At 39.7% G+C, this 27,082-nt stretch overlaps 1 protein-coding gene across 5 annotated transcripts in view; it reads left to right on the forward strand.

The window, feature by feature from the left end:
• Window positions 1–11,779, forward strand: part of NFIL3 (nuclear factor, interleukin 3 regulated) — a 103,319-nt gene extending 91,540 nt beyond the window's left edge. For all 5 annotated transcript variants that reach the window (XM_084834032.1, XM_084834030.1, XM_084834034.1 and 2 more), the window contains one exon: window positions 8,825–11,779. In XM_084834032.1, the coding sequence (XP_084690158.1) occupies window positions 9,025–10,413 (1,389 nt within the window). In that variant the 5' untranslated portion in view covers window positions 8,825–9,024 and the 3' untranslated portion in view covers window positions 10,414–11,779. The remainder of the gene's footprint in view (window positions 1–8,824) is intronic.
• The last annotated feature ends 15,303 nt before the right edge of the window (window positions 11,780–27,082 follow it).

Consider the following 27,082-nt stretch of genomic DNA (forward strand, 5'->3'; position numbering starts at 1 on the left):
TGCAAATGGCGGCCCCCATAGGGAGCCACCATTTGCGTTCCTTATTTGGTCCCTGTAGTCTACGTAAATCTTTACGTAGACTACAGGGACCAAATAAGGAACACAAATGGCGGCTCCCTATGCGGGCCGCCATTTGCGTATGCGCTTTTTTTTTTCTCCAAAGTCACCCGTGATAGGCTACGTGACGATTTACGTAGCCTATCACGGCTGACTTTGGAAATCTAGCTGTGATAGGCTACGTTAATCGTTACATAGCCTATCATGGGGTGTTTTTTTTTTGTTTTTGTTTTCGCGGCCAGGTAGACGGGGCGCTTCTACCCGGCCTGAATTTCGCCGGCGAGGGATGGGGTGCCTCCCGCCCGGCCTGAATTTTGGCCGGGCAAGGCGGGGCGCCTCCCCCCGCTCGCATGAACTTCGGGGGGAGAAGCGAAGCGCCTCCCCCCCACCACGAAGCAAGCTTCGAGGACAGGTAAGGGACTTTTGTCCATCCCTACCATAAGCACACGATGGAAATAAACAGGAACTATGTGATCAGTGGTTGATGCATTACACTAACCATGGGGTTTTGAACGGATGGAAATATACTAAGGTTAATCCAACAGTGAGCCATTTGTTTTAAATAGAATAGAAACTTTATTTGAGTATCAGCTTTAGAATTCCATTATCCTTTTGCTTGCTGTGGAGTGGGGAGGGAAACAACAACCCCCCAAAAGTCTTTATCATCTGCAAATCTTCAATTATTTTATAAAAGTCAATTTATTACCAAACAATTATAAACATGGGAAAATAAAATCAGGGAAAAGATCTATAATACACTATGTCCATGTGTGTGTTTGTGTGTAAGGTAATTGGCCCACTGAATTCTGTGAAAATATATAAGTGATGTGAGAATTGCCTTTTAAGGCAATGCTGAGCTTAAAATAGTGATTCTTTAGTGTTACTTTTCTTTTTCCTTTTTAAAATCTATCATCTATCTGTATAATTGTGGATTACTTGTACAAATCTCCCCTAGGCACTCTACATTAATGACAATTATTTTTCTGAGTCAAGTATTACATACTTATTTTGCAAAAGAGATAGAACATATGTAGCACCATCCTTTGCATGTCTACTTAGAAGCAATTCCTATTAAGTTAAATGGGAACTAGTCTTAGGTAAGTATGTATAGGACTGCAAACTAAATTAGACTCTCTAGGTCAGTGGGAAAAAGGTCAAATGTAGGACCCCTAAGTTTAGCTGCCTAAAAAACAATTTAAGCATGTAATTTCTGTAACTTACTTCTGATGTATAGATGTCCTTTGGTATATAGCTGCCCCTTGGTATATAGCTGTGCTTCAATGAGTTACTTTGTAGTTATTAGAATAGCCAGTAATGTTGTTATTCATAATAAGGAAAATGCATCAGTTTATGAATCTTACAGCTTGGTAAAATAGAAGTGGTATAGAACTGCGTGTAGCTCATTTTTTCATTTGTATATGATTGAGAACAGCGTCCCCTGTGAATTTGATTTTCTTATATTTAATGTATTATTATTTATTAAAACTCTAGACCTGAATCAACAGGGTTTGGGGGGGTAGGGCTTTCAGGGGAAGGAGGAATCTCCCCATTCTGCTCACAGAAGCCATCCATTGGTGGAGGATTTTACCCTTAGACAAGCAATTGACTTGCGAGATTGGTATGTCCTCAGCAGCACAGGACTGAGTGTTAATAGCATGACATCAGAGATGCAAGTACTAATCAAGAAACACAGTAAAGTCTGTGCTGTAACATAAAGTATTGTTTTTACCAGTGTGGCCACAGAAAATCCAAATTCTAGAATATAGAACTGCTTTGACTTACAATCCTGTTGCACCAAGCCCCTTAGCAGGTAATCTCTCTGTTACTTAATATAGACTTAGTCTTGTTAATAACTGCCTGTGTCTGTTTCAGCTTTTGTCCCCAGCAGCATGGGGTCTCCTTATTAGGTATGAGAAACCTCTTGCTTAGCTATGTCTCTCCTCTGTTTGCAACCTAACTTCCCAAATACTATATTTTATTATCAACTCATTTTATTGGCAAAATAGGAATGGTAATACTTCTAACAATTTTTGGGAAATATGAAGTGGAGAAATGCAAAGACATCAAATCGATGATGATTTATCAGTTATATAGCCTTTTAAATCAGTAAGGGAGCAATCCTATGGAGATAGGCAGCCGCCTATCCAATGCAGGGTGGGCAGAGGGCAGAGGGGTCTTCACCTCCGTGCTCTGGCTTCCCTGCATTCAGGCCTAGACAGCCAATTATGGCTGTCTAGCTGCCAGACTTTGGAGCGTGGGAGGGGGGGAGCCGGATGGTACATAGGAAGCATCCACTTCCACACTCCCCGCCACTCTCCACCCCCAGGAACTCCCCTTTTTGCCCCACTCCACACTGCTCTTCTGAGCGTGAACTGCGGGGACAATCTGTGCCACCTACGAGGCAGCGGGGGAGGGGGCAGGGACGTGGTTTTCCAGGAACCAACCTTAGAGCACTGGTTCTGAGGTCAGTTCCCAAAAACTGAACAATCCTATGGCCATCTAGCCGCTGTCTAGTGGCCATAGGATTGTGCCCTAAACTTTATAATTCTTACTGTGTTCATCATTCCAATAGTCTTGTGATAGTGACCGTGTGCCATTTTACAGAGAAGCAACTGAGGTTAAGACTGACAATGCAATCCTATGCATGTCTGCTCATAAGTATTTCCATTAAATTCAGTGAGATTTACCGATAGGTAAGTATGTATAGGGTTGCAGCAGTAGTGATTTATCAAAGCCAAACCTAAATTTGTGTTCTAGGCCAATAATCAAAACAGTTGGCAACACTCTCAGTTCAGTCAGTTGATATATTTAGTATCCTGAGGACAATACTGTTAGCGTTTCTAATTCTGGACAGTAGAATTTTAGCTTTGCTTATTTAGGTACCACCATGATCATATTTTAGCTATGACTTTAAACATAAATAACATTTTACAAAGCTATTGTAGAAAGCTGAAGTGCAATTAAAAGAGATGTTTTCCAACAGTAGTATAGTTAATCTACTCAGTCTAAAAAGAAGATAATTAAATATACCCATATAAACAACCATTGCTAAAATGTTGCGAGTTCTGTCCTTCAAGGTGTGGAACTTAGTATTAAAGCATAACCATTTGTGCTTAATGATAAGAACTCAATTAGATCCTTTGATGTAAAATGAAACTGTTCACTTGCTTAGAATTAAGTGTGTTAAGTATTTTGCCCCATCACAGAGAAAATTGTGTGCATCTTGCAGGAAATAGTAAAGGTTTTAAGGTCAGCCCTGTTGATAATGTATATTAGAAATGTTCTTGGTACTCAGGTATGTATTGAAAAATGTTGGTCTTTAGTAGTCTTGATATCTATTTCATTTTATTTTTTATGTTTTATATAATAACCTGATACTGCTCACAACTTATTCACTGGAAAATGGTATATAATTGGAGCAGTATTGGTTCTCTAATTTTGCTTGCAGTAGGGGCAGGGAGGACAAAAGAGAGAACAGCTTTCAAAGCTGGGATGATAATAACCTGCAGCTCTATGATTGCAAATGTATAATGGTCTGGAAATAGATGGCAGGGACAGAAGCGTTATGGGGCCCTGTTCACTTCTTAGTTTCTGAACTGGTAGGAGAATGATATGAAGCATAAGCTGATGTAGGTTGGTGATAGTTGCCTGTAGCCAAACTCTGATGATATGGATTTTAATGGGGACGAGCCATGGCTCAGTTGGTAGTCTACATGGCATGCAGAAGGCCCCAGGTTCAGTCCTCGTCATCTCCAGGTAGGGCTGAAAAACTTCTGCCTGAAATCCCAGCTAGCCATTGCCAGTCAGTGTCGACAATTCTGGGCTAGATGGACCAATGGTCTGGTACAGTATAAGGCAGCTTCCTATGTTCCTAATCTCTTTCCCAGTTGTAGGAATAGTTTTGTGGGTAGCTTTTTGAATGTTTACATAATGATACCTGAATTTCCCACATGGTGTACAAATTCTAGTTGTAGCACACACACACACAAAATAGGAGACCCAACTGCACATCAGGTAATGGTCCCCCCACACTTGCTCATTATGGGAAAGGCAAAACAAGAGAATATAGCATTGTCTCAAAGCCAATCATACTATAGCTTTGTGGACCTTCACACCAGCCTGAGCACCCATCTTTGGCATCTCTTCCACGCCCTGGAAGGAATCAGGCCCACACCAAAAGACTTGAGGCTGTAGACCTCTCCAGCTACAAACAGGTTATTACAATCATAATAATACTACCCATGCAAACCCGTTGGCAGGATTGTGACATTAAGTGAACAGGGCAGTGTATTGAACTGATACTCAACAGTGCAAACTTTTAGCAGCATTTTTAAAGCCTCAGATCTTTCAAGAGTGACTAATGGAAGGCAGTATTCAGTATTGGCTTTAGACTATTTTATGAGGGAGTGATAAAGTAATTGCAAAATTAATCATTGGGGGAAACGGTAGAATTTGAAATACATTAACAGGAGTCATTACAGTTTGTTAGTTTATATGTAAATATTCATGCTTTCCAGGGAAATTATAAGTAACAGCCAATGTTAAAATAGCTTGTTTTATTAAAGATATGTTGCCATTATCATCAGAAGATATTTGAGTAACAGAGAGAGAAGGGGGAGAAAGAGAGAGAGAAGGGCTTTGTCTTTGTCATTTGGATAACTTCTGGATAATAAACTGTCCAGGGTAGACATTGATAAAGCAATTGTAGTCATGTAGGGGTTTGGTGGATATACCAAAAGCATGTAGTTTAGAACAGTGACCCTTTCAAAAGACACAATGTGAGAAACGAAACCACTGTAGCTTTGTGGCTAGTGTAAATATTAAGTTTGTTATCAGAAAATTAATCCAATTCTAACCTCAAGAATACATTTCACATTGACAAAGGAAGTGGCACTTCATCTACCATTTCCTTCATACAAATTATGTTTTTAAAGGTATAGCATAACAAAAAGGTGCGTCTGTCTTTGAAACAAAGCATGCAGTCTACACATCCTAAATCTACTCCTAGCTGAAGCAGTGTGAAATATGGATTTCTGTATCATCATAATGTGTTCTCCTTCTTCATTACTAGCTTTCTACATACCCATCACTATGACACTACGGCAATAAAGTAATTTTGCATAGATATGGGATAAGTAAGACTGAATGCCATATTTAATGGTAAAGTCTAATTCAGATAACATCTGCAGTTAATGGTACAGGTTGCCATCTTGCCCCTTTGTGAGTGGAGCAGGATCTGGTGGGGCCTTTCATAAAAACCTGATGTAGTCATGCCTCACCAGAATTACTCCACAGTTTGCCACTGACATGTTGAGCACATTGCATCTCAGAATGTCCATCCCTCTAAACAGAGGCCCTTTTCACATCAGGGCCCCCAACAGCTTGCCATTACTTAGGCCTCCATATGCAGGTCTGCTGTTATTCACTGGAAACAGTTGAGTGTCAGGGTCAGGATGAGCTGTTGGATGTCTTTAGGTATGGCATGGAGGGTCTCCCATTTAGAAGAATGGGCCTGTCAAGATAAATTGCATTTGGTGCAACTGCAGTACAGTAATGGCAAAAGTACCCAGTTGGGTGATGGGAGACTGTTTTGGCTTGTTCTACACCCTGCTGCAGTTGCACAGTGGACACAATTCCTGCCTTAGACTGTTTTCCTTGGACCAAGCCTAGATCTTCCCTTCCATTTTTCATTTGAAAATGAAAATAATTATTACAATGGCCTGATTCACACATAATGACAACCCAGAGTATGGGTTGAGCATGGGATGCAATTGAATCATGGTTTCTTGTTGAATCATGGGTTTTTGTTATGTGTAAACCCTGTGCTATGGTTTAACTATGGGTTGTTAGCTACAAACAACTCAGTAAGAGAATCCATGGTTTGTTGTTGGGTTGTGAACTCTTGACATAGTACTATGCATATCTTTCTTAGTTTACCTGACTTTCCAAACTGCCATTTAACCCTGCTATATCAGGAATACAATGTTTCAAAGCAGCTAAAGTAAAGTTAGGCAAAGTTTCTGTACAGCAAGTACAAGGCAAAGAAATAACAAAAGTAATATTTATTTAGGAAAGCAGAACATAAATTTATGTAAATACAGTGTAAGAGAAAATAGCATTCTATCTACTGTATCATCTTAATTTAAAATGCTAAATAACCTAAATAAGAGTAAAATATTTAGGGCACAATCCTTACTTGCTCAGATTTTAGTCATTTTTTCTTATTTGTGTGTGTGTGTGTCTGTGCACGCGCTAATTGTTTACTGGAATTTTTTAAATAGATTGCTAGTGAAAGGTTATGTCCCGTATGGAATTGTGACATAATTATATATTGGAGGGGACTTTCCTTGAGTTGGCCAAATGAAGGAGGCTGGCTCGACAGGGATATAGGAGGCATGCACAGGTCTTATGTTCCCTGTAATGCTCTGGCACTCTGACTGTACATGAGGCCATACCTCTGTTGAGAGGGGAGTGGGGGTGGGAGGAGAAACAGGGATTTGTAATGCCCTGCCTTCCATGCACATCCATAGAATTAACAGACCAGACTTCTAGAAAACCTCTCTGAGTCTGTTTGCAGTGGACATACAGCTTGTATTCATAGAGATGATGAGTCTGTAGACAAGCCAATTGACCTCAGTTAAGCAAACTTGTTTAATCATGGAGGAATTTGGTGATGTCTCAATCCTATTTAAAGATTTTCAGTGGAAAATGAATTAATTTTACAAGCATATGAAATGCAGAGGGGGAGCACAGTAATGGAAGTGACTAACTAAAATCTTATGAGGATAATAGATATCCTAATAAGGATCAAAGGATACTGTCATAGATGTCTGACAGTGTAGCAGGAGTTCACAAGGTCACATAAAAAAAGGATGCTGAGAGTTTTCATTATTCAGTATAGGAACTAATTTAGTGTGGAAAGCATAACCTTTTGACACGACATAGGCCTGGCATTTAAGATTACTACTTTTTTCCAGCCAAGATAGTTATAACATTAATGTACAAAACAAGCATATTCATTCCAAGATACCTTCAGATTTCTTGGCTTTTGGAGATACTTTTATATTCATATTCTGTCTCACCAATAGCATGTGGAATGTGAATATTTAAAATCATAATTTATCATCTGGGGACCCATCAGAACTCTGTCCTTTTTACCTGCCTTTTAAAATTACATGCTCAATAGTTGGAGGTGCTGCTATGCTCTTAGCCATTCTTTCCTTATCTCTTGCCCAATGGTTGTAGTGTGGAGGAAGGCTGATGTATTTTGAACAAAGAGGTGGCTTGGAAAAAGTGAATGAATTGTGTCCCCTTCTGATAATGACATCAGCCACTCCCACAAAGATAATGTGAAAGGTAACCAAGGAAAATATAGTTAGGCTACCATATTGGCCTATAGATTGTATTAGTAACCCTAGGTTACTAATTTTTACAATGGAAAACTTTAGTGGCAAGTAAAGCAATCGTAGCTAAATTCACATATAGAATAGCATTCTCTTATCAAAGGCCATAGTCATTCATTACAGTTTGTAGTCTAAAATATTTTTAATAAAATATAAAATATTTTCTACAGCAAGAAAAAGTCCACTTGACAGTGATGATCAGAGAGGTGGGATAGAGGTTAGTTATCAGCCACCACTGTTGAATGTGGAGACTCAAATGGAGGGGACCCAAAACCTCTAGCAGGTTTCATGAGTTAGTAATGGAGACAGGGGTGCTAATTCAGGCCAGCAGCACCCAGCACATCTACCAGTATCCTAGCTAGGGTTCTGCTGGAAGTTGGAAGCAGCAAACTTGCACAATGCTGATCCTGCAGTCTTTGCTTTCACCACCACCTCATGATGACTGCCAGCAGGAGAGTGCCTCTCCTTTCCTAGTTGCTGCTCAGTGGCAGCCAGTTTCTACCCCCTACTCTGCCTCACCAACTCCCACTGCCACTTGATATCAGACTAAGTACTCCCCCATAATGGCAACCAGTGCTGGATGAACAGGAAACAACTCCTTACCTATTGCACAGCTACTGTTATTCCACATAAGCCACCTATATTATGCTTGACACAGTTCCTGACAAAAGGTCATGAACTCTTGGTTTCCCCAAGAGTCCTATATAATAATATATTGTTAGGTTGCTTATACATGGTAGCAGAAATGCAGATATAGATTCCTTCGTAGTGAATCCATTTGCTACAGGACTGAGCAATCTAGCATAGAGAATATGTCCAAAAGGTGCTTTTTAATACCACAAATTCAGCCCTAGAAGCATTCAAAAGGGGGGCACTCAGGTCTAATCTTATAATATCTGGATTTTTCAAAATATGTAAATTTGCAAAATGGAAATTGAGAGAGAAGGAAATAGTTTCACTTACTTTAGATTTTTATTTACAACAACCTATTTATGGCTTGATTCTAAACATTAACTTTGAAGTGAAGTACAACTGATGTAAATCAGTTTCCTAGTAGATGTGCTTTGGACTGCAACAACAGTTAAACTGGTACAGCCTTATGTAGAACTCGCACTTAGCATTGTCTTGTGAGCCACCACAAGACAATATATATTTTCTTCTGCTGGCATTATTTTAATTCTTTTTAGATAGGCAAATACTATGTTTATTAAGATATAACCAATAACTTAGTGGCTCAGTGATTTATGACTTGAGCTTTTTCCTCTTGTTTGTAGGGTTAATGACTAAAAAATACTTTAAAATGTGTTTTTTAAAAGAGGAATCTAAAACCAATAACTGAATAATTATTCTTTTGTATGTCACAGGTTTTTTTTAGAAGATTGCCAACTGAATCTGCTCAGAAGCAAATTTGATCAAGACAGTTTGATGCTTGAGAATATGGAATAAATGGAAGAATGCTTATGGATTTAAAATTATTGTATTTACCCAGTTGTTATGGTTCAAGAAGTCCTGGAAGATTAATTTACCCTGTTACTATTTGCACACCTACTAAAAATTGCTTCTGATGCAGCTGAGGAAAATGCAGTCCATTAAAACAGAACAGGCACCTGCTGATACAAGTAGCAATGTGGACAAAATTATGGTACTTAATTCTACATTAACAGATGTATCTGATGACTTAGCTACTGGAGATGAAATGCTACTCACTGAAGGAGGTATTGTAAAAAACAAGTCTTCAGCATGCCGAAGAAAGCGGGAATTCATTCCTGATGAAAAGAAAGATGCAATGTATTGGGAAAAACGGCGTAAAAATAATGAAGCTGCCAAAAGGTCTCGTGAAAAGCGGCGACTGAATGACCTTGTGTTGGAGAACAAACTAATTGCACTGGGAGAAGAAAATGCCACTTTAAAAGCTGAGTTACTTTCACTGAAGCTAAAGTTTGGTTTAATTAGCTCTTCAGTATATGCCCAAGAGGTTCAGAAGCTCAGCAATTCAACGGCTGTTTATTTTCAGGAGTATCAGAATTCCAAATCAAGTATTAACACTTTCATTGATGAACATGAACCAACTATGGTGGGCAGTAGTTGTATATCTGTCATTAAGCACTCACCACAAAGCTCTTTATCTGACGTATCTGAAGTGTCATCAGTAGATCATACTCAAGCAAGCCCTATACAAAATAACTGCAGAAATTCTGAAAATAAATTCCAGCTCATAAAGCAGGAGCCTATGGAACTGGAAAACTATGCAAGAGATTCACGAGATGAAAGAGGCTCCTATACAACATCCATGTATCCAAACTTCATTGGAAGCAACTTTAGTGGCTATTCACATTCCCCTCCATTGTTACAAGTTAACAGATCCTCCAGCAACTCTCCAAGAACTTCAGAGGCTGATGATGGTGTTGTAGGAAAGTCGTCAGATGGAGAAGATGAGCAGCAAGTTCCTAAAGGTCCAATCCACTCTCCTGTTGAACTTAAAAATACTCATGCTATAGTTAAAGTTCCAGAGGTGAGCTCTTCTGCACTGCCTCATAAGCTTAGAATTAAAGCCAAGGCCATGCAAATTAAAGTGGAAACATTGGAAAATGAGTATGATGCTACCCAGAAACTATCATCACCAATTGATATGTCATCTAAAAGACATTTTGAACTTGAAAAGCACAATGCACAAAATTTGGTACATTCTTCTCACACTCCTTTCTCTGTTCAAGTGACTAATATCCAAGACTGGTCTCTGAAGCCAGAACACTGGCAACATCAAAAAGAACTCACTGAAAAAACCCAGATTGGCTGCAAAACTGCAGTGGCCGATGTTAAAGACAATTCCTACAACGTGTCCGAGACAGAGAACTTGTATCTGAAGCAGGGCATAGCAAATTTGTCTGCAGAGGTCGCTTCACTTAAAAGACTTATAAATACACAACACATCTCTGCTTCGGACTCTGGCTAAATGACTACTGAAGAAATGCTTATTGTTTTAAAGGATGTCATTTGCAGTAGATTGATATGTTTTGTATTTTGCTGAATTTTCACTGGACTTGTGATGTCATTTCACTGTAATGTTCACATAATGTCTGATGGATGGTGTCTTTTTGTGCACAGATGACAATGGGGACTAGATTGTCACGATCACTATGCCTTGTGTATAGTCAAGTAGCCTGTGCAAAGGCTGTATATAGTGAACATTATTTTTCTGTTGTTCTGTTACTATAAAGTGTGAAAGTTGCCAGTTCCAATAAACAATTGGTGACAAGCACAGAACTGGTGTGCAGTCAGTCCATTTCTATTAAACAGTTAATGCTCACCACAGTTCTTAGTTATGTATTAGTCAAGGGGCAGGGGAATTTTCCCCCGCAAACCCTGTCCTGCATGGCAGGCTGCTTCTGAAAACCAGGGGAGTTTGAAAGGTAATTTTAAATGAGGCATCAAGGGGGCAGTTACAAGACAAGAACAAAAGACATGCAGAAGACCTTGGAAAAACCACAGTGATCTTTCTAGATTGTGGTCATTGTGTTTTAGATTGGTTTATTAAATTATATTATTGTGATCACAAAAGTTTATTTTTTAAAAGAAATAAAAAATAAGTGCAATTTATGATGTACAGATATAGGGAAACTGAAATATTTTTTCTCATATGAACTTGATAAAGAGAATGGAGACATTCTCATTCAATACATATCACTCAAAAGCTGTCAGATTGAACTGGTGTGACAAAGATCCATTATATACATAGGAATGATGCAGACACTGCTGATTATTCAGTCACTGTCTGATTTATCCAACCTATTCCCAGCTATTTCTCAGAGGATTAGAGATGTCTTTGTAGTCCAAGATATTGTGAGACTCAAACCTGAAGCCTTCAGGATAGTAGGTGAATATCTTATTTTTACCCATGGTTCTTTGAAAGGATTAGTAATTAAATACACTCATCATCACCAAATAGGTAAATATAACTTGAATTTGTCTCTTGAAAAACCAGCAATACTGGCATGCTTTCCTGCAATCTCCAGTGCTTTCCCCACAGACCTCAAGTACATCTTCTTTCAAGAGAGCCAATGAACATTGGTATGTCCCATCATGACTGAATGAATTTTCAAATTAATTTTAAGTAGTAGTCATGGAGAACTAACCTATGAGAAGCCTGATTTCCCTTTGGCCCCCTTTGTTACATGAAAAGAGACAATTATCCATGCTGATTGATTGTAGGTATTTCATGTGATCAGATTAACTATAATTATAATGTGCTGGAAATGTATCCACATACACATTGATTTTTGTGTGACTTGTACAAGTAAACATTGCTAACAATGTGCGTAGCCTACACTGAATGTCCTTTGGACTACACTTTCTAGGTTTTAGAAGTTCTAGCACTTCATAAAATAAGTACTAAGCTTCCCACAATGTTCATTAATGCTAGAAGCGTGTGTTTGAAGTTTTGTAACGTCTTTTACCTTGGCAAAGCTCCCACTTCTTTACCTCCAACAATAGCAATGCTTTTTGTCCTTCACAAAATACATTACAATGTTCATGTGAAGATGTATCCAAAGTAATATTTTCCAATAGGCACTGTATTTCATCTCTCCAGCTCTCTTGCCTTGCCCATTTCTGTGTACTTCCAAAATGACAGATGCAGCTCTCCTCCATTTTATTTTTTTTACATCCCAGGAAAGTTAGCATTTAAGGCAGGGCTGGGGAAGCTCTTTCACCCTGAGGGCTGAGTTTGATTTTGGAGATGCTCTTGGGGAGTGCATTCCTCTGGCAGGCAGGGCCAAGGGGGTGGGGCCTATGACAGAAGTGACAGGGCAATTAAAAACAACAACAGTATATTGTAGCTTAAAGCTCCTAATGCCAGTAACAAAACCGTAATATGTGGGGGAAAACTGCACAAAAGCCATGAAACCACAAAGTGATTGGGGAAAGGGGGTGGTGCCGGTAGAACTTAGAGGGCTGGATTTGGTCCCCAGCTCTAAGTTCCCCAGCCCTGCTCTAAGGGCTATTTCACATACATGTTCACTTCACCATTGGTTAACTGTAACACCAAGTTTTAACTTGCACATGTGAATGAACCACAGAAGTAGAAATACCACAGATAGTGTGAGTGTATTTCCTCACATCACTTCAAATGCAACACATTTCAGTGGAATCACCTCACACATTCAGCTGCCAGTCATTCATGTACATTAATGGTGACTGGCAGAAAAACAGGCAATAAGAGAGGTATTTGTCTGGACATATGTAAATCTGAAGTGATTCAAAATTATATAAATTAAGCCCAACTTCAAAACACTATGGATCACACTCAGTGATACATCCAAAGTATGGAGTTCAATTTTCCTTGGTTTGTAAAATTTAGATTAATTAGAAGGAAAGCCCAAACCTCTCTGAAGTTTAGTCTCAGCTCTTAATTAGTTTGGTTCACTGTCCCATTATCACCTAACAATGGTGGAAACTGTGATGATGAGATGGCTTCATTAGGGCCTATATCAGTACTGTATGTGTGTCAGGATTCCAGGGTCCTTAGTAATCCTGGTGTTCAGGATACTGTTCTTGCAGCATTCTGTGGCTAAAATGAGGTTCTCCCTACTGCCACAAGGTAAATATGGGGAAAGAAGGTGAGGCAGTGTAGGGGGGACTTATGAAGGGGTTCTGGTAGGCTTACAAACCGGTTTATGTTTCCTAGCAAAGGGCGGCTAAGCAGGATGTTGGAGAAGGGAAAGACTCCAAGCCTCATTTGCTCCTGTTGACATAATTGGGGGGTGCAAGAAGAGCTGGAATTCAGAAAATAACTAATATTAGCTCATAATATTAGCCGACTTAGCTCATTTTAGGTGGGCCCATTCTGAACTGAATCCAGGGAAGTTCACCCACCCCTAATCAAAATGGAGGGACACAGGTGCAGAAACAGCCTAATACTTAATGTATACGCTTCCCTTGATAATGTTATTAGATTGGTTAAATATAGGGAAGGTAAGGAAACAGAACAGCTGACTCAGTTTTCTCTAATAGTGGAGCTCTATAACATCTATTCTCCTAAATATGTTGCTATAATTTCATATTCTAAAAATACAGTGTCTCACTCTAACAAAGAAACGATAGGCAACGCTAATGATTACCACATAAAATATATGCAAATATCCATATCCACATATATATTGTCCTTTAAGGTTGCAGTCCTAAACACACTTGCTAGGGAATCAGCTCCACTGAATGACAGTGAGATTTACTTCTGAGTATACATGCTATAAAAATATAATGGTAAGGGTTTTTTAAAAAAATTAAATATGAAGGACTTCAGCAACGGCTTCACTACACAGCTAGCTGTAATGTGCATTGAAGTTATCATGCAGCCATGCCTAATTTAATTGATGCCTATACACATGCTTAAGAAGTTATTTCATTCCATTATTCATTTATTACATTTCTATACCACCCAACAGCCAAAGCTCTCTGGGCAACTGATCCTCAGGAACACCTTTTTGAGGGCACAACTGCATGTTACAACAGACATGGGAGCCCTATTCATGTATTACACACACATAAAGCACTCAGGTGTTGAAGTAGGAACGGGGTCATGCTGATGACCTTGTTTCTGACATTCTGTGCCTCAGCTTGCCTCACCCCTAATGTCCAGTGTCAGCATGTAGATATCAGTAGGAGCAGCTAACTGAGGCATGCAATGTCAGGGGTAGGGCCAGCAGCACTCCTACTTGAAGATATGAATGCCCTACGCACATGTAACATGAATAGGTTTGGGGCTGCTGCTGAAAATAGTGCCTCCATATTGAGTCCTTTTGCCCCTGTACTATGTAGTATGGTTTACTTCATGTCATGACAACATTATACACTTCCCAGCCCCCACTCTATAGCATTCCCTTCTGCTGGAGGGGATATGGAAATGCTCAATGTGATGTCAGAGAATGGGGGTAAGTGATGCTAGACTTTTCAGTGAAGAAATTGGCACAGAAATGCTATTTTTTTCTGGTAACAGTTCCATGTCAGCATAACATGTAGTTCCTCCCTGTGACACCAAATCCTGTATCACCCTATGACATGAAACCGGGATTTTAAAAGCACTTCAGAACTAAATTGCAAGCAGTGTTTGAAACCCTGTGTAAGGGTTATTCTCTTGCCTTCTTTACTTGTCTGCTGAAGCAAACAAGAATAATCCATTTCACAGTTGGTAGGTGAGGGAGGTTGTACAATAAAATAAAGGAAGTGCAATACAAGGGGAGGTATTCCAGTTTAAAGTTATGCAGCTCTCTACTAAAATGTGGGGGATGGGACAGGGGGAAGAGTTTGTTTGTATGTATACGTGGAGAGCCTAGCCTTGGTGGGATCCTCTGCTCTAGGGCCATCCCACCACTAACACCAAATATGGAGAATCAGCCCTCACCACCAGGCAATCCCTCCCTTCACTTCTGCTGTCACCATTAAACTACACCCCTTTAATATAGGTCTTTCCCCCCCTAAGGTAGCTGGTCATTAGGCATGAGACAAAACAGACCAGAGGTACCAGGAAAGTAAACAAAAATATATGGTATTTTATTAAAAAATAAAACAAGACAGTTTATTATTTAAGATTGCTGTTACTGCTTTCAAAACAGGGCTTCTACATGGTTAAATTCACCACCAATCAGGTGTTAGAAGCCCCAGTTCCTAACTCTAACCAAACTTAAGCTAATTCCCCCATCAAGCTCTACCTGTTAACTCACAGGCCTAGCACTGAGGCTTGAAAGGCAGTCTTCTTTTTGGTAGGGTTTGACTTCCACCTGCAACCTTTAAGCCTGTTCACCTGGCTTCCCCTGAAGTCTTCAGTTAGGTCCAGCAGCTGGTCTGTTTTCAGACTACCACCACCAGCTGACACTCAGGCTTCAGCTCTTTCCTCTGTGGGCTGCCCCAGGACTCTTCCTCTCCTCACTTGCAGACTTTCCTCAGCTTCTGCCTCAAGAGCTCTCAGCTCGGCCTCCCAGTCTTGCTGCTGCTCTTATTCCTGGCTGATGGCTTCTTCAGTACTCCCCAGCCTCTCTCAAAGACTCCTCATGAGGACTCTTCCTCAGGCAAAACTCTCTTGACAGACTTCTCCAGATGTCTCACAACAGCCCCTTATATTTGCTCAAGTCAGAACCTGCCAGCCAATCAGCTCTGGTGTGGCCAACCTTCCATAACACCACCTCTGTTTAAACTCAGGACCAACTGACATCTTTAGAATATTCAGTTATTTTCCAATCAGATGGTACTAATTTTGATCCTACCTTCCCATATATAAAGACAGAAACCTAGCTTCATTTTCACCTCTTAATGGTAACAGGAACAGCCACCACACAAGCACACTGTATTTACAATGTCAGAGCAGTATCCTATTAAGCACTGATGCTAACGTAAATTACATTGCGCTGATGTAAGCTATCTCTAGCACAATGCCAATAGTGACGGGTTTCTGGAGTGACAGGTTTTCTGGGGAAATCCAGCAAAAGCTGTTGGTGTTGCATTAGAGTAGCTTATGCAAGCACAATGTAATTTACATCTTCATCATCATCAATCATTATTATTTCCTGCCTTTCCCTCCAATACTGGGACTCAAGGCGGCTTTACAATGTTAAAACTTATACAATTAAAACCTATAAATAGAAATATAAAGCCAAGTGTACAAAAGTTAAAACTATAATTAAATCATCAATATTAAAATTGTAAAAATATCAAAACATTAAATGACAACCACCACAACAAAAATAGTATCCATACATCATATTTTCACAGGTCCAGACTAGTTAACTAGTGTGAAAAGGATACTGTCCTTACTGTTCTCAGGCAGAAGCCTTGTGTAAAAGGCGAACATTTTTCTTCCATTCTTTAATCCATTCAGTCCTTTAGTCTTTGAAACAAAACGTTCCAGTTAAACGTTTACCTCAGTTTCTTCACAGTATATAAAATCAAAACAGCTGCATTCTCATTACATACTTGTATAGCAACCATTTTAAAGTAAAAAAACACACACAGTACTTTCAGGATTTTTATTGAATTGGTTTCAAATTTTAAAGTTTCATTTAATTTCTTCATAGTGATATATGGCCATGTAATTCAAAATGCAAAACAAAACACTGCTGCTAGATGAATGCCAGTAAAATGAGTGGAGCACAAGTTAAAAATATGGCCTTTATTAACACCATACTGTTTTTAAAATGCTTTTTACAGCTCATTGCACAACATAAGCCGAGTAACCACATGATTACAACAAAACAATTTTCATTGCAAAAGTTTAACTAGCATGAGTGTTCTGGTACAGAACATCACGTCCAAGAGTAAAAGATACAAGGCCAAATGCTAAGATCCTTATTTTATGCACAATTCTGAAATGAAAGGTTCCGTGACTGCAAGAAAACATGAGAACTCTAGCTCCCACCCTTCCAGCACAGGGTAACAGTTTTTTGTTTTTGCTTTTACTACACCATGGAGTGAGAAGCTAGGAGAAAAAAGTGTCAGCCTGTTATTTTATACAGGCTCCTATACAGAATGTGGAAGTTTGGACTTACTGACCCTGGAGATCCATTACAGAGCTATGTGGCATAAGAGATATAGTGAAGGATTGAGCCTGGAGCATCATTCCAGAGTCCCGAGAGGGCAAAAAGCTACTCAGACTTTAAAGTTGCAATCCTAAACACACTTATTAGGGAGTAAGCCCCACTGAAGACAGTGGGACCTACTTCCAGGTAAACATGCATAGATTCCTCTCCTCATCTTCCTCTCATTGGTGAAATGGGGCAATGCATTTTAGAGGATAACACTCCTGGGAAGACAGAAATCTAACAATCACTGTGGAAATTATGGCAGAAGCAGGCTACTGTTTGGTTGGCAAACACATGACTGCAGATGAGCTCATTGGAACTACACGATATAAGGGCACCAGAATTTTGAATTTCTATAGAATACGTTACTCAGATCTTCTGGCAAACACCCACTGATTCTCAGAGGTTTTGTGTCAAAATGTTCCTGACATTTGTATTATTTATATGACTTATTTCATCTGCCATGTTAGGTTATTCTTAATTTAACTATGTGCTTATAATTTAATTGAATTTCTAGTGGTACTTATGGGAAGGGCTGTGGCTCAGTGGAAGAGCACAAGTTCTACATGCAAAGGGTTCCAAGTTCAATCTATGGCATCTCCAGGTTGGGCTGGGAAAACCCCTGTCTAAAACCATGGCGAGCCACTGCTAGTCAGTGCAGATAATACTGGGTGGATCAAGCAACTCACTTGATATAAGCAACTTCTTGTGTTCTTCACTACTAGTGTAAAGCAAAGCCCATGTTGCCATGGGCGATAGTCTGAAGGCAAAACATACTGTTACTTGACTCATGCTATGTCAGTCCTCCAGAAGCTGTATGGAGGTTACATTCGCTGCCACCTCCACCACCTTCGCTGCCACCAATATGGCTGCTCAGAGAGTGGGCTTGACTCACAAAGCCCAAGGCCCTCCTTCTGTCCCCATCTTTGTGTGTTTTTTCCCTGTGTGCCTGTGTGGCGCAGAGCTACATGGCAGCTATAGTTCCCCAACTGCCTCAGGCTCCTAGCCAGGGTATGGAAACATACTGTTTGGGTATTGAAGCTCAAGCTTTGAACTTTTTCAAAGTTTCAAAAATTTCTGCATGTTTATACTACTCAAGCTTCAGTTTTTAAAAAATGAGCAAAATCAGTTTGGTAGATCTCTAGTAATAAGCGTTACACTAATGTATTCTTATATAAGAAGATGAGCAAAATCAGTTTGGTAGATCTCTAGTAATAAGCGTTACACTAATGTATTCTTATATAAGAAGATGAGCCATTATAAGGACTGAACAAATTATGAATTGCAACTATGGAAGACACTGAATTACATTGCCACAGGAGTACCAGAGCAAGAGGAAATTATGAACAAATTCACATGAACAAGATCATGCAACCATACCATTCCTGTTTTTCTGAGAGTAATCTCTGGTAATTTGCATCTAAGAATATACATTTGCTCCCTGATGTAATTTTCCTAAATTGCTGTGGGACCACAAACATGTGTTTCCAAGAACAAAATTAATTACCTTGTTTCCCCAGACTATTCACATGAACAATTATTTTCTGGATCATTCTGCACAGCTATGATGTGTGAGGGAATAAATTCTTTAATCAAAATATTGAAAATATTCCTATTTGAGTCTAAGTAATTCCAAAGTAGAGGCACATCCCACAACAGATGCAACAGAGGATTTATCATTTGATATATGTGACTCACTACAAACATTCTAAAGAAAGGGAAGAGCTGAACCATAGGTGCTTTCACTCCCCACACTTAGGGCAAAATAAAGTATGAAATTAAAAAGAACTTGCAGAGCTTAAACACACCCACTCTTTCTGTCTGGCATTTGCACATTTAAACTGTGCAAGTTCTATTTCATATGTTACTATTATTTTCCATAATGTAGAAAGAAGAAGCCTATGCTTCCACTCCCTGACTTCTACAGAATATTTAAAGCTGATCCAAGAAGTACGCTTCATACACAGGTATGTGTGTGCTCATGGATGGACAAAGAAGGGGTAAGTCCTCTCCTTCAGAATTCTTTCTGTCTATACCTAACAGTACGGATATAATTTTGTGTTAAGGCCTAATTACCTGAACATATGAAGCAGAATGGCTTATCCATTGTACATCTGAAACATTTCTCTCAGGTGCTATCCTTGAAGAGACGCAAACTGCTGGGTATTCTTACTGCAGTGATATTTACTGGGCAGTAGTACCACTAGGGAAATAGGAAGCAAGTCCTGAGAGAGACAAGGAATTTGAGCTGAGGTAGCAGGGTTATGTGAAAGACAATCATCCAGCTTTTTAGTCCTTCAGTTTTGTTTTTGAATGTGTTGTTGTGTATGAAGATCTTTCTTTGCTGGTGTTTTTTTTACTCTGGCTTTATTCTGTTTTAATTTTTTTAAGGTTTTATATTATGTTTATCATGTTGTATTTTAGGGTTTTAATTTTGTGAACTGCCCAGAGATCTTTGGTTAGTAGGCGGTATAGAAATGTAATAAATGAAAATAAACCCAGCTTAGTGCAGGACTAAGTATGAGTGAAGGAATACTGGGCTGAGAATAAACAAGAATAAAAGCAGGGACAGAGACATCCCTTTTGTGACCATTACTTAAGGGCAGGGGTGAGCGAATTGTGGTCCTCCAGACTACAACTCCCATCATCCCTCACCATTGTCTATGCTGGCTAGGGCTGATGGGATTTGTAGGCCAAAACATCTGGAAGGCTACATCTTGCCCACCCCTCCTTCAGGGCTAAGCACAAAAAGGCTCTAATTAGGGCTCCTAAGAATATATGGAGATTGTTTTAAAACCTGACCTTGATTACATTTGTCAACCAGCCCTGAAGCCAGAAATTTGGCCAAATTTTTAAGAGAAGAATATCTACACTAAATTATTGATGAGTCCAGATAGTTTGGCAGACATCACAACAAGTGTTTATACTAAGGAACACCTTGTTTAGTTAGGGGTAGGCAACGTGGTGTTTGCAGGCACCAATGCACCCCTGGATGCCTTTCTTGGCACCTGCCAAGGCCCCTCCCAGTTTGTTTTTAATTTTTTTATTTTTTTACGGGCAGCTGGGATCGCTGTGAATAGGTTTCTGTTGGTACTGAAATCTGGGTTCAGATGAGTTGTTCAGTTTGTTGGGTTGTAGGCCCCACTTCAGTTTTGTACTCCCAAAAGTTTTGCCTACCCCTAAATGTATGGCCATAACTATATGAATTTATCCTTACATACATTTCAAGCACATTGTGCTCATTTAACACCCCAATGGTAACACAGGGACTTGAGTCATCTGCTGGGTCATCTTCTCACCTGTTCACTGCCAAGGGTGGTTAGGCTGGTGAAAACAAGGTCATTGGTTGTCCTGCACCCCTAGAATTGGCATTCATCAGGGGTTTGTCAGGGCCCTTCTTTGTTCAGGAAGTTTCTGGAGACCCACTTGTTCTTGCTGGCCTTTCCACAGTCTGTGGGCTGCAGGATTTATTGGTGTTATCTGTTTTTAATAGTATTTTTAATTGAACAGTTATTTATTGCTTCATTTCTGTATTTATTTCTTTATTTGCATATATTTATATTTTTATTGTTATATTATTTATATTATTTAATATATATATATGTTTATTTATATTTTATAATATTTATATTATTTTTATCTTGTACACTGCCTTGAGAGGGTTCTACCCTTAAAGGCAGACTAACAATCATTTTAAATAAATCAAAACAATAAATTAGGTTGCAAAGAGGAGAGGGTATTAAAATCGAACTAATAGCAATTTTTTCATTATTTTAGCTGCCTAGATGGAAAATGGTTTATTTTTATTTATTTATTTATTTATTTATTTCTATACCGCCCAATAGCCGAAGCTCTCTGGGCGGTTCACAAAAACTAAAACCAAACAACACACAATAAAACAATTTAAAATATATAGAACAATATATATTTGTTATAAACCATATAACATGGTTTGTTATAATGGCCAGCTTTTTTTCTCTTTAAAAATCCACCTTATGCTTTCTGGCTTAATTTCAGTTCATAGTCATGTATGTTGAATAGTGATATTCCTTGTAACCACGTCTGTTTTGCTCCATTCAAAATATAGGAAAAAAATAACCTGTTCTGGACACAGATGACTTTAGAAATATTTCCATTGTTTTGACAGGTGCAAAACTGCCATCCCAATTACACCTGAGCAGCATAGATTGCATTGGGCTGTTGAAGGAAAGAAGCAGAATAGATCTTCTTGCCAACCCTTTGCAATAAATCTCTTCCAAGTTAAGTACACTACTCTGCAGGCATCTGTATATGTCAAGACATGGGTTTCACAAGGACAGCCCTACCATTAGACAGAATGAAGCAGCGTCCTGAAGAATCTTATTTTGAATGTCATGAAAGGGCAGCAAATGATTAGCTATTTTATTTATTATCAGTGTATTTTAACTGACATGAAGTGGGAGAGGCATATGTGGAATTTTCTTCCTCAGGTACCAAAATAACTTGGTTAGCAGTAGTATACACCTTGACTTGGGAAGGGTGGGGTGTCATTGCTTCTCAGCCTCATGTAGCAAATTATCTTGGGCCAGGCCTGGTCAGGAATGGTGCCAGATTGTTATGAAATGAGAACTACTTTAAAAAAAGGAGATAAAAAAAAAGAGAAACATGATAACTGCTACAGCACGTCTATGACTAAAAGATGGGCAGGCAGTGACTGGGGGCAGGGGAGAAAAGAATATCACATGACATGTAAAGAAGAGGGCAAATTTCTGGAACATGAATTGTTTTTCTTGGAAGTGTTATGGTCTACTTTGCTGCTTGTTTATTTATATTAGGAAAAGTGATCCAAGCATTTTTTTTCCCTGCACAACATGTAAAATGTCTAAATTGTGATTGTAGATATAGCAAGACATTGAGAACTGAATGCAAGTGAAAACAACAACAACAAAATTATGGTCCAACAATTCTACCTTTCCCTCAGAATTGATGAGGGTACCCCAGGAAATTATATATATTTACAGTAGTTGTAAGCATTTGATCTAGTACATTTCATTATGGTTTGAGATAATATAGAAATATTGGACTGAATTTCTACCAGCTGTCATTCCCCCACCCAAGCCTGAAAATCTACATTGGCTGCTGAAAATGGTCTGCTGTTTGTTTTATGCCTCAGCACATTTCCCCAATTCCACTAGTGCAATGGGAATTCTTCTGTTCTGGTGTTTGACTAATTCTGGCACTTAAAGGTTATGGGAACTAACATTAAAGTGGGGTGAAATGGCAACAAAAATATAATGAAATCAAAAGAATTTCTCTCAGCATAACTGATTAACTACAACATCAGGCTGAAAGTTAAATAAACAGAAAGTCATGGGAAAAACTACACAAGGGAAAATGGATAGATATCACTTCCCCCCCACCTCAAAACCCTTTCATTACTAAACGTTGAATCTGCTTTTTGAAGCAGGTCCTGTCAAACTGAAACCATAACCACTTGCAGCATGGTGGGGGGAGCAATTGGGGAGGGGAAGAGAGCATTTGGCCTGTATGGCAGATGTCACTAGACAATGGACTTTGCATTTAGAATGCTGTCAACAGATCAGGAAGAAACACTTTCTGATCATCTGCCAACTGTTGCACAAGCATTTAAATCAATAAATAATCTTCTGGCACAGGAAGTGTATGTCCATGTTCCCACAATCGTTTAGCAAAACGGCTTAGCTTGTATGTTTCCCAGATGTTTCTTCAAGACTAAGAAAGCTAGATAGAGCACCAAAGAATACATTTGTCAAAAACCATTTGAGACATCTTACAAAGTCACACACAAAGCTGATGTGTGGAGGTTTGTTTGTTTACTAATGAATCAAATCTAGCAATTAAGGTCCCTTAACAAACACTTTTATTTATTTGTTTGTTTGTTTATTTATTTATTTGTTTGTTTTCACACACATTTCTATACCACTTTATAAAAGGATACCAAAGTGATGAACAACATAAAAATAATAGTATAAAATACAAATAAATCACCATGTGATCAACAGCAAGATAAAAGATTTCAGGGAAAGCCAATGTAAAAAGATAGACCTAAAACTGTAGGTGCTTGCCTAATATCCACAGGGAGAAAGTTCCACAAGGAAGGTGCTGCACCACTAAGGGAGCAATCCTATGGCCGCTCATCAGCGGCTAGATGGCCACAAGATATCTGGTTTTCAGGGAACTGACCTTGGATCCCGTGCTCCGAGGTCAGTTCCTGGAGAACCAATGTTCTCCCCCATTCTGCACTGCCTCACAGGCAGCGCGGAAGAGTCCCCTGCTCCACATTCCGAAGAGGAGCACAGAGTGACCAAAACGGGGCGTTCCAGGGGGTGTTCCGGGGTGGGGAAGGCAGAAATGCCAGTACGACACATCCTATGTGTCATCTGGCAGCTTCCTCCCCTGATCCATCTTCCCATGGCTAGAGAGCCAAAATCGGCTGTCTAGCTGCAAATGCAGGGCAGGAGAAGCGCAGAGGGTTCCTGCATTGGATAGGCGGTTACCTCCGAGTCCGGAGGCGGCTGCCTATTCCCATAGGATTGCACCCTCAAAGTCTGCTTCTGGTGATCAGCACTAAACATGTGGTGTCACATGACTCAGAGGACTGCAGTTGACCAGGCAGAGACATAAGAGGTAAGGCAGTCCCTAAGGTAGCCTGGTCCCAAGTTGTTTAGGGCTGTATATGCTAATACCAAGACCTTTATATAAACAAATCTTTCGCGTTGGAAGATGTTAATTTTGTTTCAGCTTTTTAAATGCTGGTACAATCAACCAGTCATGAGTCTTACTATTTCACGCAAAGTATAAAGATGGGATAGGAATATTGTTCAAAAGAAGTTATCTGCATAAATATATACTCATATCATTTTCTTAATCCAATATCAAATACGCAATACTCCAATATCAAGTGACAATCAAAACAATCATATATATTAATAGGGAATTAATTCTCCAAGTGCCTATTGTTAAGTAGCCAAGACAGCACCATCCAGGCACAAGAGAGAAGTAGCAGCAGTCCGGAGGAACTTCAAGCTTTGTGGAAGTACCGCCCTGCCCCGCCCCCCAAGAAACTTTAGGGAAAACAGCCTAAGGTGGGAAACCCCCTGAAAACAGACTAATGAGGACGGAGCATGCTCAGTGGGCACCAAATGCTGACTGATTGTTGAGGGCAGGGATGAAATGGAGAATCCTGGAAAAGGGCATGTTGCTACACAGCAACATTTTGTTGCAGGTCCTATTTGTACATCCTACTAGCAAACTGAGATGCCAAATTACAATGGCTATGTTGCCAAAACAGGGCTACTGAAAAACAAGAAGGAAGTCTCAGCAGGCTAGGAGGAACCCCAATGTTTGAAGAAATAGGGAAAAAAATCTTTAGAAGAAAAAAATAAGGGGGTAAAAAAATCAAACCGCCCTGAAAGGGCAGTCCTCCTTAGTGACTAATCATACTCAGTGGCCACTGAATGCTAAGTGTTTGTGAACCGCCCAGAGAGCTTCAGCTATTGAGCGGTATAGAAATGAAATAAAAATAAATAGTGTTTGCTGTGGGGTGGGGTGGGGTGGGGGGGAGGAAAACTGGCTGTGGCGGGGGGCAGGGGCTTGGAATGCCTGATAAGTCATGGCTGAGTGTCTGGAATACGGAACTGGAGCACTCCACACTGCAATCATTTTGTTTCAAGTGCCATGTCAAAGTCTTTATTCTTTATTAACTTGCATTTCATCACTATATTCTGTACCTTCAACTGGCAATACATTCTGAAAACCTATTAAAATTACCCCAGAAAAAAATTGACCATGTTTCACTTGACATAAGATACTTGTCAGAGAGATTTTAAGGAAGGTGGATAGGTCTGTTACAAAAGCAAAGTCATATTCCAAATTTGCAATAGACAAGAAGAGACTGCTGTCTATTCCAGAGCATGATGATAAATAGAGATTCATCGTTTTCATTATTTATGTGCATTTTAATCCTGCATTTTCTCCCATCTTAGCCACAGGTGGCACCACAGGGAACCGGGGGGGGGGCAGTTTGTCCTGACCTCTCCCCTTGTAGCTGGGCCCCTAAGGTTAATAGAAGGAAAGGCACATTTCACATACAAATTCTTATTACTGAGTCATAAACTGGAAATTAAAATAAGTCTGCAGTCCTAAACATGCACACGTAAACATTATTTCCCTCAACATCAACAGGACAGCAAGGATGTGTTGTGTTCCTATGAGAGCCAGTGTAGTGTAGTGGTGAGAGTGACGGACTGGGAGCCAGGAGATCCGGGTTCTAGTCCCCACTCGGCCATGGAAGCTCACTGGGTGACTTTGGGCCAGTCACAGACTCTCAGGCCAACCTACCTCACAGGGTTGTTGTTGTGAGGATACAACAGAGAGGAGGAGGATAATGTAAGCCACCTTGGGTTCCTTGCAAGAGGAAAAAAGGCGGGATATAAATGCAATAATAAAAATAAAAAAAATAAATTCCTATGGCATCAGCATGCTGGTTATCAATGTACTCTGTTTTCAGTAGAAAAAAAGAAAGTGTTATTTCTGTGAAAGGACCACTTTTCCCAAGAATGATCAATCTGAAACTCTTCTAATCCAGCTCAAACAATGGTTTCTTTGATCCAAGACAAACCACCATCACCCTCAAAGAGGCAAGAACTTTCCCTTGCAAGGAGAGCTTACCAACAATTTTCACAGATGATTCTCTTGTGTCATATTAAAACTAACTAGGATTAGGAGTGGGTAAAGAGCACATGCGATTTCTGCACATTTATGCAATGATCCAGTCTGCCCTCTCAGATAGGAAACTGATGCAAACAAATGCATTCAGTTGGCAACAGGAAACCTTCAGCTTAAGCCTTCCAGCTCTTGTTACCGTACTTGATTGGCGCCCTTGGCAGATAGGTGTCTTCCCTGCTGCTGCTACACTCAGTGGACCCAGCCTGTGCTGCTGCTGTTGTTTCCAGAGATCTAGAAATTGCTGCAGGCAATAGGATTCCTTCCAGCTTTGATGTTACAATCAAAAATTTGAACCCATGTCATTACCATTATTTTATTTGTCCCCTGCCCAAAGAGCAGCCCTCTGTCTTAGCTTGATTTGGAAACTAAACCAACTGCCGCCTTTGCTGGGATCCTTTTATATTTCTATTGTACTGCGCATAAGAAAACATATGCTGCTCTAGATAGTTTTTCCGGGATACACTGTGCAGGTTATGTTAAGAGAGATTTGGTTCTTGATGTCTTTCAAATGCAAAGATAAAACAGAGCTATGCTTATACATATGATACTTTTAAGGGCGGTTTATTATGCGAAAAGCTAAACTGTGTGACAAAGAGTTCTTTTTAAAGGAGATTAACTGAGTCAGCTTCTTAATAATGTGTGAATATCTCAAACTGTAAGCTGAGAAGTTTATTTAAAAAAACACTTCTGAAGTATTTGCAATTTTCTGAGCTCACTATTTTAAATAGAATTCTATCTCAGGCAAATAGTTGAAATTCCACAGGATGAATCATAGGAATTTGAGGACAAAACTAATTAGGTCTCATCTTCTTCAACAGTGCTGGAATTTGGGAAATAGGTGGTGAGCAACCACACACACATGCTCTCTCTCTCTCTCTCTCTCTCACACACACACACACACACACACACACACACATTTTCTGCAGTCTTCAGCTAGCCCTGACCACAAGCCCACAAGACTTCGTCACCAGCAGTTGTACTGCAGGAAAAAAAAGTACATCAGGTTCAGTAATGTGAGGGGGATTTATTTATGAGCAAATGGTTTCAAGATTGCCACCTTAGCTTCAAATACTGAATTATTTTATTTAAACATGTCCCACCCTCTCATGACAGAAGCTAACATTCCCATAAGCTGGGGCTGAGTGGCTCTCCCAGTTGTCTTTACGGCCCATTAGAGTGAACAGCAATGAGCATCTCTATGGCTGCCATTCTTCCAAGGAACTCAAGCCAACATGTGCTCTCCCATATTCTTCTTCTCACAGCATATTATCCCACATTATTGTCATACCAACCCTGTGAGGTAAGTAACAC

This window comes from Heloderma suspectum, chromosome 2, assembly GCF_057233095.1.
Source record: "Heloderma suspectum isolate Gila_16-S chromosome 2, 16-S_ref, whole genome shotgun sequence".
NCBI lineage: Eukaryota > Metazoa > Chordata > Lepidosauria > Squamata > Helodermatidae > Heloderma > Heloderma suspectum.